This window comes from Petromyzon marinus, chromosome 31, assembly GCF_048934315.1.
Source record: "Petromyzon marinus isolate PM22_M1 ecotype Great Lakes invasive population chromosome 31, UKy_Petmar_22M1.pri1.0, whole genome shotgun sequence".
NCBI classification, from domain to species: Eukaryota; Metazoa; Chordata; class Hyperoartia; order Petromyzontiformes; family Petromyzontidae; genus Petromyzon; species Petromyzon marinus.
In genome coordinates, this window is record NC_133697.1 from 16,130,670 (window position 1) to 16,144,329 (window position 13,660).

The 13,660-nt window shown below is 47.8% G+C and overlaps 1 protein-coding gene across 9 annotated transcripts; it reads left to right on the forward strand.

Moving 5' to 3' along the window:
• Window positions 1-49: 49 nt before the first annotated feature.
• NIT1 (nitrilase 1) lies at window positions 50-13,636 on the forward strand. 9 transcript variants are annotated; one of them, XM_032964275.2, is made up of 8 exons: window positions 2,582-3,225; window positions 3,466-3,619; window positions 4,731-4,825; window positions 7,492-7,592; window positions 8,729-8,862; window positions 8,960-9,085; window positions 12,879-13,172; window positions 13,326-13,636. In XM_032964275.2, the coding sequence occupies exons 1-7, from the start codon at window positions 3,089-3,091 to the stop codon at window positions 13,140-13,142; spliced, it is 1,011 nt and encodes a 336-aa protein (XP_032820166.1). In that variant the 5' UTR covers window positions 2,582-3,088; the 3' UTR covers window positions 13,143-13,172; window positions 13,326-13,636. The 9 variants fall into 9 exon arrangements, with proteins under 9 accessions (XP_075927287.1, XP_032820168.1, XP_032820166.1 ...); XM_032964276.2 differs by having other exon boundaries at window positions 2,596-3,238; window positions 4,683-4,825; XM_032964274.2 differs by having other exon boundaries at window positions 2,596-3,225; window positions 4,683-4,825.
• The last annotated feature ends 24 nt before the right edge of the window (window positions 13,637-13,660 follow it).

The following is a 13,660-nucleotide window of genomic DNA, read 5'->3' on the forward strand; positions in this document are numbered from 1 at the left end:
ATTTCCTTTAAAATCATATTCCTCATGTTATTTTTTAAAATCTTCTAATACATGTGCTTGTTCTAAATATAGTGTTGTAAGGTCACTTTTGCAATTAGACGATTTTGGTCACTTGTGCATGCAGTGCGGTGGTCACATGGCATGTACACAAGGCACATGGGCGGGAGCCCTGCCTTCTTGCTATTTGTGAGTTGCCCACTCTGCCACTTACCCATACCTTTGCGTGTTGTTTAACCTCAGTTTCCAGCCTGCGCACATTCTGCTTTTGCGGTGGGTTTTCGTCATTTTACAGGAAGTGATATGCGTTTGAATGATTGTAAGCATTCCACGTCAAGGTGAGAAACTGAGTCGCATAAAATACTTTGTACAACGCGTCCCCTTCTTATTCGCGAGGGCTACGTTCCGGAGATGCTCGTGAATAGCAAATTTCGCGGATAATGATATTGGTCTATACAAACATTTAAATTACCTTAAATACATAAGCTATTAAATACATGAACATTACCAAAACATCTTTATCTCATCACTTTATCTCTTCTTCTTTGGTTCTTTCGGTAAAGTCACGTAGAATGAGAATAAAATAATAAATTGATAAAATAAAATAACACAATAATATTCTCACGACGTTTCGGCCACAACACAAGCGGCCTTCATCAGGTGAAGGGACGAGACTGTCTGGTAGGACAGCGCTGTCCTGTGTTGTGGCCGAAACGTCGTGAGAATGTTATTGTGTTATTTTATTTTATCAATTTATTATTTTATTCTCATTCTGCGTGACTTTACCGAAAGAACCAAAGAAGATGAATCATTGCAGTCACGAAAGCTTTAAATCGAAACTTTATCTCTTATTACATTCTCGTCACTTTATTGCGTATTCTTATCACTTTAATTGGATGCAGTTCCAGATGCGACGCACAGACAGTCAAAATCGTGGATGGCAAGTTCGTGTATAACGAGGGAATACTAGATTGCGCGTGGAGGGTCTTGCTGAGTTAACGCAATATTCCGTTTTTTTGTAACAGCGTTCATACAAATTGCGTCTCGAAGTCGCTGGCGAAGCAGACGTCTGGAAGGGAGCCAGGTGGCAAGCCGGAGCAGACAATTTCCCAAGCTTTGCAATCTTCTATGGTTGATGTTTTCGTGTTTGTATCACATGTGGGAGGAAATGGGAGCACCCGGAGAGGGGTAAACAGCTATCCAAAAAGTTATTTGATATTATATTAGTTCGTGCTTTGATGTGTCGGCGTCTTCGGATAAGCCAGGGTTATGACACCTCGACGCCCACGGGGAGGGAGTTTCGCAGCATTCGAGCGATCGGCCAAACCTCGCCTCCAGTGCTGGATTACAGCTGTGCGTTGTCACCATCGCCCCACAAGTAGGGGGCGATGATGCTGTGTAAACCCAATTGAGTAGCATATTATTCTTCAGCCTTGAGATGTTTGGCCAATACAAGGTATCTTTTATCTCCCAAGAACTCGGAGAAAGTGCATCAATAGGTGGAGAATATACAAACTCTAAACAGAAAGGCGCCCGAGTACTCAATGAAACAGAGAGCCGCTTTGCTATGAAGCAATGGGTGTTACCAGGCTAGGCTCGATGCGCTGGCCGTAGCAGGGATTGGAGTGAATGCGGTGTTCGCTGTGCCGGCTGGTCTCGTGTGTTTGGAAAAGCCTGCGCAGTGTGTATGCTGCAGCCTCGCGTAGACATTGCCATAATCGCTGCTGGGTCCATAGAGTGGATGCACAGCATTTGGCTTCTTGTCACTCATCTCCCATCGCCCCCTCCGGCCCTCTTCCATCACTACTTACCCCCCCCCTCCTCCACCCACTCCCTCCACCACTCACCTCCACCACTCACCTCCTCCACCACTCACCCCCTCCACCACTCACCCCCTCCACCACCCACTCCCTCCACCACTCACCACCACCCACTCCACCACTCACCACCACCCACTCCCTCCACCACTCACCACCACCCACTCCCTCCACCCACTTCCTCCACCACTCACCCCCTCCACCACTCACCACCCACTCCCTCCACCACTCACCACCACCCACTCCCTCCACCACTCACCACCACCCACTCCCACCACTCACCACCACCCACTCCCTCCACCACCCACTCCCTCCACCCACTTCCTCCACCACTCACCCCCTCCACCACTCACGACCACCACCCACTCCCTCCACCACTCACCACCACCCACTTCCTCCACCACTCACCCCCTCCACCACTCACCACCACCCACTTCCTCCACCACTCACCACCACCCACTTCCTCCACCACTCACCCCCTCCACCCACTCCCTCCACCACTCACCACCACCCACTCCCTTAACCACTCACCCCGCCTCCACCACTCACCACCACCTACTCCCTCCCGCCTCCACCACCACGCCCACTCCCTCCACCACTCACCACCATCCACTTCCTCCACCACCCACCCCCACCACTCACTCCCTGCCTCCACCACTCACCCCCTCCTCCACCACTCACCTCCACCAACTCCCTCCACCACTCACCCCCTCCACCACTCACCCCCTCCTCCACCACTCACCTCCACCACCACCAACTCCCTCCACCACTCACCCTCTCCACCACTCACCGCCGCCTCCACCACTCACCCCGCCTCCACCACTCCCTCCACCACTCACTCCGCCTCCACCACCACGCCCACTCTCCCCATCCCCGCCCTTGTTTTACGACGTCACGTGACGCGCCGAGAACTCGGTGAGACCCTCGCCGTGACTGCGAAACGGTCGCAGCGACTCGGCGTGACAGAAACCCAGGACACGGCGCGACACTGACTCGGCGTGACGCTCATACAGCGTGACAGTGAGACAAGGCACAACACCCAGTGTCACCCGCACACCGACTCGACAGAGCCCCTGAAGCCGGAATAACACATCGTGCTGTACGTGCCTATTTACCCAAGAGGGCTAAGAGTCAAAGGGCTTTTTTCAGGAGGGTGCTGCACTGGGGATGTTTGACCAACATCAGTGGCATCATTAAGGAGGTTTAGTTGCCATTCGCTATAGGGACCCGCGCCGTCGCAGTGACGGCGGCTCTGGCCCTGACCCCGCGTGGCCATGCGCCCCCCGCGCCTCTGGGCCCAGATCGTGGCTCTGCTGAACCCCGGGACTCTCGAGACCCCTGGGATCCGGTGCATGGGCCCGAGGCCACGAAGGGATGAGGGAGGGAGGAGAGGCGCTCACACAGTTCCCAGGCGAGTGCAGAGGGTAGGCAATCAAATTAAACTCACTAGGCCTCTATACAGGCTACTCGCCTCACTTCGCTACTCACCACCTCACGAACCACACACCTCTGCATAGCTCACTGTAATCTGCGCGCGTCCATTTCACCACTCACTTGGTCTCTGCTGCTTTCTCTTCCCTCTCCACTCTAATCTCTCATTGCCTCCCCCTGTCGTATAACTATGGAAACTTCTTTCGCACCGTACGTGTAGGAGCAACCCGAAAGGAGGCAAAATGGATAGGGAGAGAGCCTCTCAAGCCAAGGGGACCCCAGACGGAACCCCTGAAGGACCCCCACTCGTGGCTGTGTGTCAACTGACCAGCACGGACGATGTGGACACGAATCTGAGAGAGTGTGAGGATCTGGTGAGAGACAAGACCACCACGATCTCTGCACCATCCTCGTGGTGACCCTCGTGCGTCACAGCAAGAAGGTTCTGGGTTTGATTTCCGACCTGGGCGCCTTTCTGCATGGAGTTTGTGTGGATGGGTTTTATCCGAGTGCTCCAGTTTCCTCCCACAGTTAAAATCGATAAATATAAATGGGAAATTTGTGAATGTGTGTCTGGGGGGAGGGGGGGCGCAATAATGGACATTTTGCACGGCAAGTGAGCGGTGACGTCACATCTGTGATGTCACCCGCATGCGGTACAAGTATTTGCCAAAACATCCCAATGCTGAAAAAATAACTGTACATAACTCATAGCAGCAACATCACCCCCAACTGCGAATACTTGGCAAGACCCTCCTGATATCTTCTGGCTCGGTGAGGCTTTCTTGCTTAATAATAAATAATTACTCAACCTCCATCATGGTTACCAGTGCAATGACCATTAACACCATCAGTACCATGAACGATGCTCGTAATATTGCAATCAACTTTATACCTTGAACAAGAAGATCATTATTACCGTCAAGACCATTATCACAGGACTTTTTTTGTTTAGTTCTTCCTCCACACCGATTAGCACGGTTGGCTACGTACGGTGCGAAAGAAGTTCGACATACTGTACATACTAACAGTCACTCACAATTATTTCTGCAGAACAGTATTCGACTATACAAAATGCTTTAAAATGCATTGTATATAATACAGTATAACAATAAAAAAGCAACAGGATCCGAGATCAATACTCCAAAACGCTTCTATGTTATACTGGAATCACATGACACAAGTAACAGCATGGGGCATAGAAGAGGAGTTGGACGAGGAAATACTGTTCCCCGAGCCTATTCATAGAAGCATAACATATTTCTGAACATGGGAGTAGATTAATAAATGCATGAATATAGATGGAGAGGTATGAGCTATTTCATATTTACTGATGACATGGAGGAGTGTGGTGAGTGAAATCGGATAAGGTGATGGTCATAAATCGAGTAATGGTCGGAGAGGGGGATGTGCTGATGTTCGTGTGTGTGAGCCCAGGTTTGTCGTGCATCTGTGAGAGGCGCACGTGCCGTGTTTCTTCCCGAGGCGAGCGACTTCCTCTGTGGGAGTGGATCACAAGCTTCAGGCCTCACTCAGGGTCTGGACGGACCCATCGTGCAGGCCTTCAGAGACATGGCTAGGTACAGCCCCAAACCCGGCCCTGCACAGGGCCTGCACAGGGTTTGGCTATCTGGGTGTGTTGTACACTACAGGCAGCATGAGGTGTGGGTGTTCAGTGTTGTATTACAGGTAACATACCTGGGCAGTGTGCTTATGACTAGCTCTGTTTTGACAGCAGAGGTGTCACTCAGAATTAGTCGTGCGGAATCACTGGCAGAGCCAGTGGGGGATGGGGGGTGGGGTGGAACGAAATTAGGGATTTCGATCGGATCATTGGGGGGGCATCCCTAATTTCGATCGGATCATTGGGGTTTATTAGTAATAAATTGGCATTTTTCGACCCCCACTGCCACTGTGTAGCATAGTATTATGTGCCAGGGACTCTGAGATGATAGGACAATAGTCTTGAGTCCATAATTGGCAATAAGTAACGGCAAAGCAGTTATAAGTGACTCACATAATTGTGCGCAGTTGCGTATACAGTACACGACTTCCCTGAAGGCATACCTTCAGTGAGCGCGATGCCGATCACACACGGTTCGAATTCGACCCTCGATCGATGGCAGTGCCATTGCCGCACACGCGTCGGATAAAAAGTAAGAGACAAGTTCTTACTTACAACTATAATTTTTCATTGCTGGAGGGGTTGCCCCCCCTACCTGAAAATCCTGGCTCCGCCATTGTGCGGAATTATCTTTTCATCGGATGCGTAATGCTGTGTGGAAGCTACCTGGTCGGTCGCTCCACACGAAGCATCAGGTCTTCTTGGCTACAGTCATGCCCTCCCTTCTCTAAGCTTGTGAAACGTGGACCCCTCTAATCGATAATCTGCGCCGGTTAGAAACATTCAGGCTGACCTGCCTACAATCCATCCTGGGTTTAACCAGGATGGTTTGTGTGCGGTCACAAATCCTTGAACGATCTGAACACATTCCCATCAGTGAGCACCTTCAACAGGCAAGACTGGGTTGGCAGGGTCATGTAAACCGCATGCTCAATCACCGCCTGCCCAAGCAGCTTAATTTGGGCCGGATAAAGGGGGCTGAACGGGCACGACACAGGCTGGAGAAGAGATGGACTGATGGCTGTACGGTCGGATGTGGAGCTTAGTGGACTCGCCGAAGACGGGTACCAGCGGTGTCAAGATCGGCCTTTATGGAGGAGGCTCATGAAAGACACTGCTGGGCAGTTGGAGACAGTCGCCCTCCAAGAACAACGGAGAGCAGAGGAGCAACGCTCAACAACGAGTGGAGTGCCGGGTGGCTAAAATGAATCAAGTTGGCTCAGTAGGGGGTACAGCGGGTGCATCTTCTAGTCATCTCAGTCAACCTGTGGCACCTGGGTCTGTCCCATGACCTGTCAGCAAGCCTTTAATACTTCACGTGTGCTCAAAGTGCACCTGGCCTGGCACAGGCGCCATGGTGATGTCACCGTCACTTAGTGGCAAATGGCGGGTGTTGGTATTACAGGTACCACGGTGTGTGTGACTGTATGGTGTTGCATTATGATCTTGGGGTGTTTGGGGTTTCCGACCCTTTCCTCACGATCAGTAAGGAGCTTCATAATTGGCAGCGCCAGATAAAGGTGTGTGGACAGAAGTCTGAACTATTCCCTTGGGTGCAAGAGGGATGTCCTTTGGCTACTACACTACTTAACATGTTTAATAATTATTACTGATTTACAAAGCATAAATTTAACCACGTTGAATTCCCATTGTCATATCTGGGGTGGAGAACCCAGTTCCTACTTCATTGCAGTCGGAGTGATTGATAATCCAGCACCCACCAATTCACTCCAGTCTTTCACCTCGTCGGTCAATCACCCCCTTATCACGCTTCTATCACTATAACCATACTGTTCCTGTACACTTAACTCATTAATTCCTACTGTAGGTCACAACACTTCTCTCTATACTCTTTGGTTCTATTCGGTAAAGTCACGTGACTTTACCGAATAGAACCAAAGAGTATGGATCCTTGCAGTCACGAAAGCTTCAAATCTAGAACTTCTCTTTATACTTCTTCCCTTTCACTGCTGCATGATAGAATTTCCTCCCATCGTCTCATTTTCCCAAGTTCTTATTACCTTGCAAAATATATATTGCAACTTAGATAGTGATGATTATTTTGGATTGCTTGATGTTTTTGGGCTTGTGCTCAGCAACTGTGTTTTAAAATAAGATGTCTGAGTGGATTGTGAGAGGAGCTCACAGAGCCTTAAAAACATCTGGACACATTCTCATCAGTGAGCTCCTCCGACAGGCGAGCTACGTTAGCTGGGTCATGTATCCCGCATGCCCAACCATCAGATGCACAAACAGTTTCTATTCGGCTGAATAGATGGGGCTATACAGGCGTATCACGGGCTAGAGAAGAGATGGGCTGATTTGGTACAGGATGATTTGAAGCTGAGTTGATTTGTGGATGACTGGTACCAGCGTCCCCTAACCGTTTGGAAGAGGCTCGTGAAGGACGCTCTTAGGTAGTTGGAGGCAGTCACCCTCCAGAAACAACGGACGGTAGAAGAGCGATGCTCGCAACAATTAGCATATTGCCAAGCAGCTAACATCTGGGTCAGAGAGCCTTCCAGACTTTACGTATGATGTGTTACAGACAGCAAGGGGTGTGGCTGTCTGTGAGTGTGTAGGTGTTGTATTCAGAGTATCATGGGGTGTGTGTTGTTACAGGCGGCATGGCGTGTGGCTGTCTGTGGGTGTGCATGAGCGGGGCCCCACGTGGAGTGAGGATGGTCGCGTTTACAACTCACACCTCCTGCTCGACGAGCATGGTGAAGTGACGCTTCCATTAACGTTGTTGTAAGAGCCTGGTGATGTTAGATTATTGTTTAGTAAGTAGCAAGGTGGCTCAGTGGTAGAGTGAGCGGCTCACAATTGGAAGCTTGCAAGTTAAAAACTTACTTTCCTCTGGGATATATAACATGAGTACCACTTTGTGGGGAAGGCAACAGTGATTGTCCATGGATAGACTTGCCCACCCCACAGGAATGTGGATTTTGAACCACTGGTTAAGGGTTGTTAATGGGATATGATCACTGCTTCAATCATTATTTGAGCAGGAAATAACTTTAGTAACATATGGGCGTTGTGTAGGGTGTTTGGGTGGGCTGTTGGTTAGGGGTGGAGGTAATGTGTATGGCTAGGGGTGTAATGTGGTGATGTTTCGGTGATGTGTAGGAATGACGGGTGTGGTGGAGGTTTAATGTTGGGTAGGGATCAACATATTATTTGGTTCTTTCAGTAAAGTCACGTAGATAGAAAAATTATAAAAATTCAAATAAAATTAATCAAAATACCACGACGTTTCGATCGCAACACAAGTGGTCGTCATTAGGAAAAGGGGTTAGCCTCTAAACGCAAACTGTTTATAAAGGTTTGGAGATGGGTGTAGCCCAAGTGTATCAGCAGCACCAGTAGCATGGGCTGGGTAGCAATGCCAATGCAGCAGCAGTGTCAATGCAGCAAAGGGCCTTCCAGGAAATCACTGCACCCCGTTTCACACACCATACTGCTGACGGTGGTGGTTGATTGACAAGAAACGTGATATATTTTTTTTATATCTACGTGACTTTACTGAAAGGACCAAAAAATATGAATTCCTGGAGTCACAAAAGTTTTAAGTCAAAATTTAGGCATCAACAGTTCTTGTTTTGGGGTGGAGGATTAGACTTGTAATCCTATTATTTTTAGGATTAATTCCAAATGTTCAGTCAGCCAAACTAATACATTCTAACAAATTAAAAGTACAAATTACAGAATAGAGAAAAACAAGCACATTACAAAAAAAACATGCACAAACATAATCAAGGTTCGTATCATGCAAAAAAAGCTGTCTTTCACTCGAAAAACAGACACGTAAACCTCAAAATATATTTAGAATTGTTATTGGACGGTGCCTGCTGTTCAGGAGAGGTGCGGGCCGTGTACAGGAAGACGCACCTGTTTGACGTGGACCTCCCTGGGGTTGTGCGACTAAAGGAAAGTGACTACACGCTGCCCGGACCCTGCATCGCCCCACCAACAGCTACACCCATCGGCATGGTAACTACACCTCACCCACATCTGCAGCTATCACCGTGGTAACACCGAACTGTGCTGAGATGAGGAATGTCTGCTGCCCGCTGTGCGTTATGTGCAGGTGGGGCTGGGGATCTGCTATGACGTCCGGTTCCCCGAGTTCTCCCAGCGACTGCGTCAGAGCGGAGCCGAAGTGCTGACCTACCCGTCCGCCTTCACTCTCACCACGGGCATGGCACACTGGGAGGTGAGTGCTCACTCATGGGGTTATTTGATTTTCCTAAAAATATATATGATCCAGAACAAAGACAAGGCAAAGACATCTTGCTGACTTAAGAAATGTAACTGGGCTTGGGTAGAATGATAGCTGATGAATGAAGAAGCAGTAGCCAATGGAGGGGGCATGCCACGGGATGCCTATTGTGGAGATGGAGCAATTTAATCATACCCTTGTGCAGGAGCTAGCTAATTACATTGCAAGACTTAGAGATGTGAATAGATCAAGGATGATAAATATGATGTCTTCAAATCAAAGTGATTTCCTGCTGAAGCGAGCATTGAGGCGGTGTCCTTTGCTGTTTACAGCCCTGAACCACTTGGTGACATGTCCACATTCCTATGGCGGGGGGAAGTCTATCCATAGAACAACCACTGTTGACTTCTCCACATTGGTAGTAGTTTTATTGACCCTAGTATGGTAATTGGCTGAGTCAACCCCCAAACAGGATTTGAACTTGCAACCTTGGAATTTCGATTTAAAGCTTTCGTGAATGCAGGGATTCATCTTCTGGGTTCTTTCGGTAAAGTCACGTAGAATGGGAATAAAATAATAAAAATAATAACAGAATAAAATTCTCACGACGTTTCGGCCACAACACAAGTAGCCTTCTTCAGGTGAAGAAACAGGACTGTCCGGAAGACAGCGCTTGAGTGAACACTGCCAAGCATGGACAGCGTCTTTTAAGCTGTGTGGGAGGAACAGAGCGCCTTGACAAAGGAGTTAACATATAAATTAGCATGTAACTGGGGGATTAGCATGATGTTGGTGTCAGGGATTAGCATCACGGAGAGCGACGAGCTATGTTCAGACGGACGAGGGGAGGGGGGAGAGAAGTTTACATATAAATTAGCATGTAACTGGGGGACTAGCATAATGTTGGTGTGAGGGATTAGCAGCAGTTTACATATCAGCAGTAAATTAGCATGTAACTGGAGGATTAGCATGATTTTAGTATGAGGGACGAGCTTGTGTTCAGACGGACGAGTCCATCTATGTTCGGAACGGAGGAGGGGGGGGGGAAGAGGAGGAAACAGCCACGGTGCGCTGCTCTGTCCTGTGTTGCATTATAACTATGCTATAAACTGGACTACTGTACAATACAATAGTTTACCTTCCAATCTAAACTACATTGTATAATATCGTATCCATTGACAAATCCCACCCTTGAGTTATACAATGCGTTACTATACACTACCCTATACTCGGACCGCATCCGTGAACATAAAGCAGACTTGAAACACGGTAGGACGAACATCTCAGCCGTGGCAGATCACTGTTATAATTCAGTTGGCCAACATTACATTGACTTCTCCAAGACAGAGGTTCTCTGCAAGCCATCCGGCTACCATGAAAGATTCGTTCATGAGGCTATCCACATATACAAAGACAATTTCAACCGAGAAGATGGATTCTGGCTTAGTAACCATTGGAAAGACGTTATAAACCATTTCGGTTCTTGATTGATTGTATTTTACGGTGACTTTCAGACCGCAGTCCATTCGCTGGCACTGCCTATTAGTACCTATCACACGACGGTCAATAGTATAGTTTATAGCATTTGTATAATAATTAGTATAACAGTGTAATGTTTAACATAATTCATAAGCGAATATATAGTACCGTAATTGTATAGTGAATATACAGCAGTGTGGTATACAGTAGGGTTAATAGAATAATACATAGTGAAGTACAAGTCTAATATTTTATAGTCTAAAGTATAGGGTAGTGTATAGTAACGCATTGTATAATTCAAGGGTGGGATTTGTCTATGTATACGATATTATACAATGTAGTTTAGATTGGAAGGCATAATATTGTATAGTAGTCCAGTTTATAGCATAGTTATAACGCAACACAGGACAGAGCAGCGCACCGTGGCTGTTTCCTCCTCTTCCCCCCCCCCCCTCCTCCGTTCCGAAAATAGATGGACTCGTCCGTCTGAACACAAGCTCGTCCCTCATACTAACATCATGCTAATCCCCCAGTTACATGCTAATTTACTGTTGATATGTAAACTGCTGCTAATCCCTTACACCAACATTATGCTAGTCCCCCAGTTACATGCTAATTTATATGTAAACTCCTCTCCCCCCTCCCCTCGTCCGTCTGAACATAGCTCGTCGCTCTCCGTGGTGCTAATCTCTCACACCAACATCATGCTAATCCCCCAGTTACATGCTAATTTATATGTTAACTCCTTTGTCAAGGCGCTCTGTTCCTCCCACACAGCTTAAAAGATGCTGTCCATGCTTGGCAGTGTTCACTCAAGCGCTGTCTTCCGGACAGTCCTGTTTCTTCACCTGAAGAAGGCTACTTGTGTTGTGGCCGAAACGTCGTGAGAATTTTATTCTGTTATTATTTTATTCCCATTCTACGTGACTTTACCGAAATAACCCAGAAGATGAACCTTGGAATTATGAGTCACCTGGCCTATTAATTGTTGATGTTAACGTTTCTACATATTTATACAGGTGACCCCTGACTTACGACAGCTAGACTTGTGACCCCCCGCTTTTACGACCTTATAGTAAGACCCCCAGAGTAACGACCAAAACTCGTATCTACGACCACCTAACGACTGCTGCCGACGCCGAGTTGATTGGCGACGATTCTGCACATTTCATGCACCATCAGGCGAGTCTGCGCATGTCATGCGACAAGTCTGCGCATGTCATGCAACGAGTCTGCGCATGTCATGCGTAGACTCATTGCCTGATGCCGCTGCTTTGCTCTTCTGCCGTATGCGTATGTACAGTATAGCCCGACAGTCTGCAGCTCCGCCTAGAGTGAATGCATTTCTTTTGCAACGCTCTTCATTTTTTTGTTAACTTTAATTTTTTTAATTAAATGTTCACCTTTCACTGAGAAGAGGAAATATGATGCACATAAAAGCGTTTGTTTTTAATGAATTAATGTTTATAAAAGTTATGTGAAGTTACAATAAATGTTTGTTCGGGTTGTATAAATGTATTTTCGTGGTAAATTTTGTTATTTTTATGGTGTGTAATGGGTTTCCAGGAACGGAACCCCAATGTATAACATTGCACCCATGTGAGATGAGGGTTCGACTTACAACAGCTCAAATTGCAACCGTCGTCCAGGAACCAATTAGGTCCGATGTGCGAGGGTCGCCTGTACTACACTACATTTTATTATTGTTATTATTGATCTTGTTTACCCAGAAAAGCCTCACTGAGTCCCAAGTCTATTTTTCAGGAGGGCCCTCATAAGTTTTCGCAGTAGAGGGTAACAATTGCTGTTTCCCATCTAAGTAATTTCAGAATAATATTTCACATTTGGACCGTAATGTTGGCACGCAATGGGCTACTTTTGTTTGAATAACATCTTTAACGTCCAGCACCTTGTTGGGCACCTTCATACTATTACAAGTTATTGTAAAAAATAAGAAAATACCTTTAATATATGGAACAATCATTCACTGCCATAATGAAGATTATTAAACAAAATGTTCAGCCAAAACAGTCATGAAAGTAAGAACAAAAAAAGACCAAAAAACCAGGCCCAAGTCTGCACATTGGAGCCACAGAAACCCTGAAACACCAGGGTCCAGTACTGAGAAACCGAGTGAATGGTCACAAACGACGTGGCACACCAAGAGGAGTGTACACTCACCAACAGGTGAGCATGCATGGAGTTAAGGGTGGGTGTTCCTTGGCAAGTGTTCATGTCAAGCGTTTTCACTCGGGAATGTTCACGTCTCTGTATCGATGTCCCCATCCATGTCTCTGCATGTGCCCAGCCACTCCTGCGAGCCCGTGCCATTGAGACCCAGTGCTATGTCGTGGCTGCTGCTCAAGCCGGGCGCCACAGCACTCCCCGCGGAAGCGCACCCGCACCACGGGTGTCGTTTGGCCACGGCGTCGTGGTTGACCCGTGGGGCTGCGTGGTGGCACAATGCGGCCACGGCAACTCCTTGGCGCTGGCAGAGGTGGACACAGGCCTAGTGCGGAACGTGCGGTCATCCATGCCTGTGCATGAGCACAGACGCCACGACCTGTACTGATGACTCATCGCAGTGCACTTCACCACAATGGTACCTGCTGGAGCACAGCTGCCACAGCACTGTTGCCACGCGCTTGACATCGTACACACATCGTGGCAGTTGTCAAGCCACAGCATATTCATGAGCACCCGTCACCGTACACCTGTTAGCCATTGTTTGTCATGCCCCCCCCCGCGTGTGCAGCTCCGCCCCCTCAGGATTGCGGCCCAGTCCCCCAGCGCGTGGGCGGGACCGGCGCGGTGGTGGTGGCGGCTCGCGAGCTGTTGGAGGCTCTGCGGCTCCACAAGAAGGCCATCAATTTGTAACTTAGACGCATACAGCTCTAGGGATTTAATCGGCATCTCCAGTGATTGCTCATGATGGACTCGATTACAGATCCAACTGCTGCATTGAGGAATGTAGCGCAATCTTGCAAATGATTTATGGTGATGTTATATTGATGATAACAATTGGGATGTTTAATAAAAATGATTTATCCAGTCTCAAGACATTGAGGGAGGGTCCTGCGTGGGGTGTTT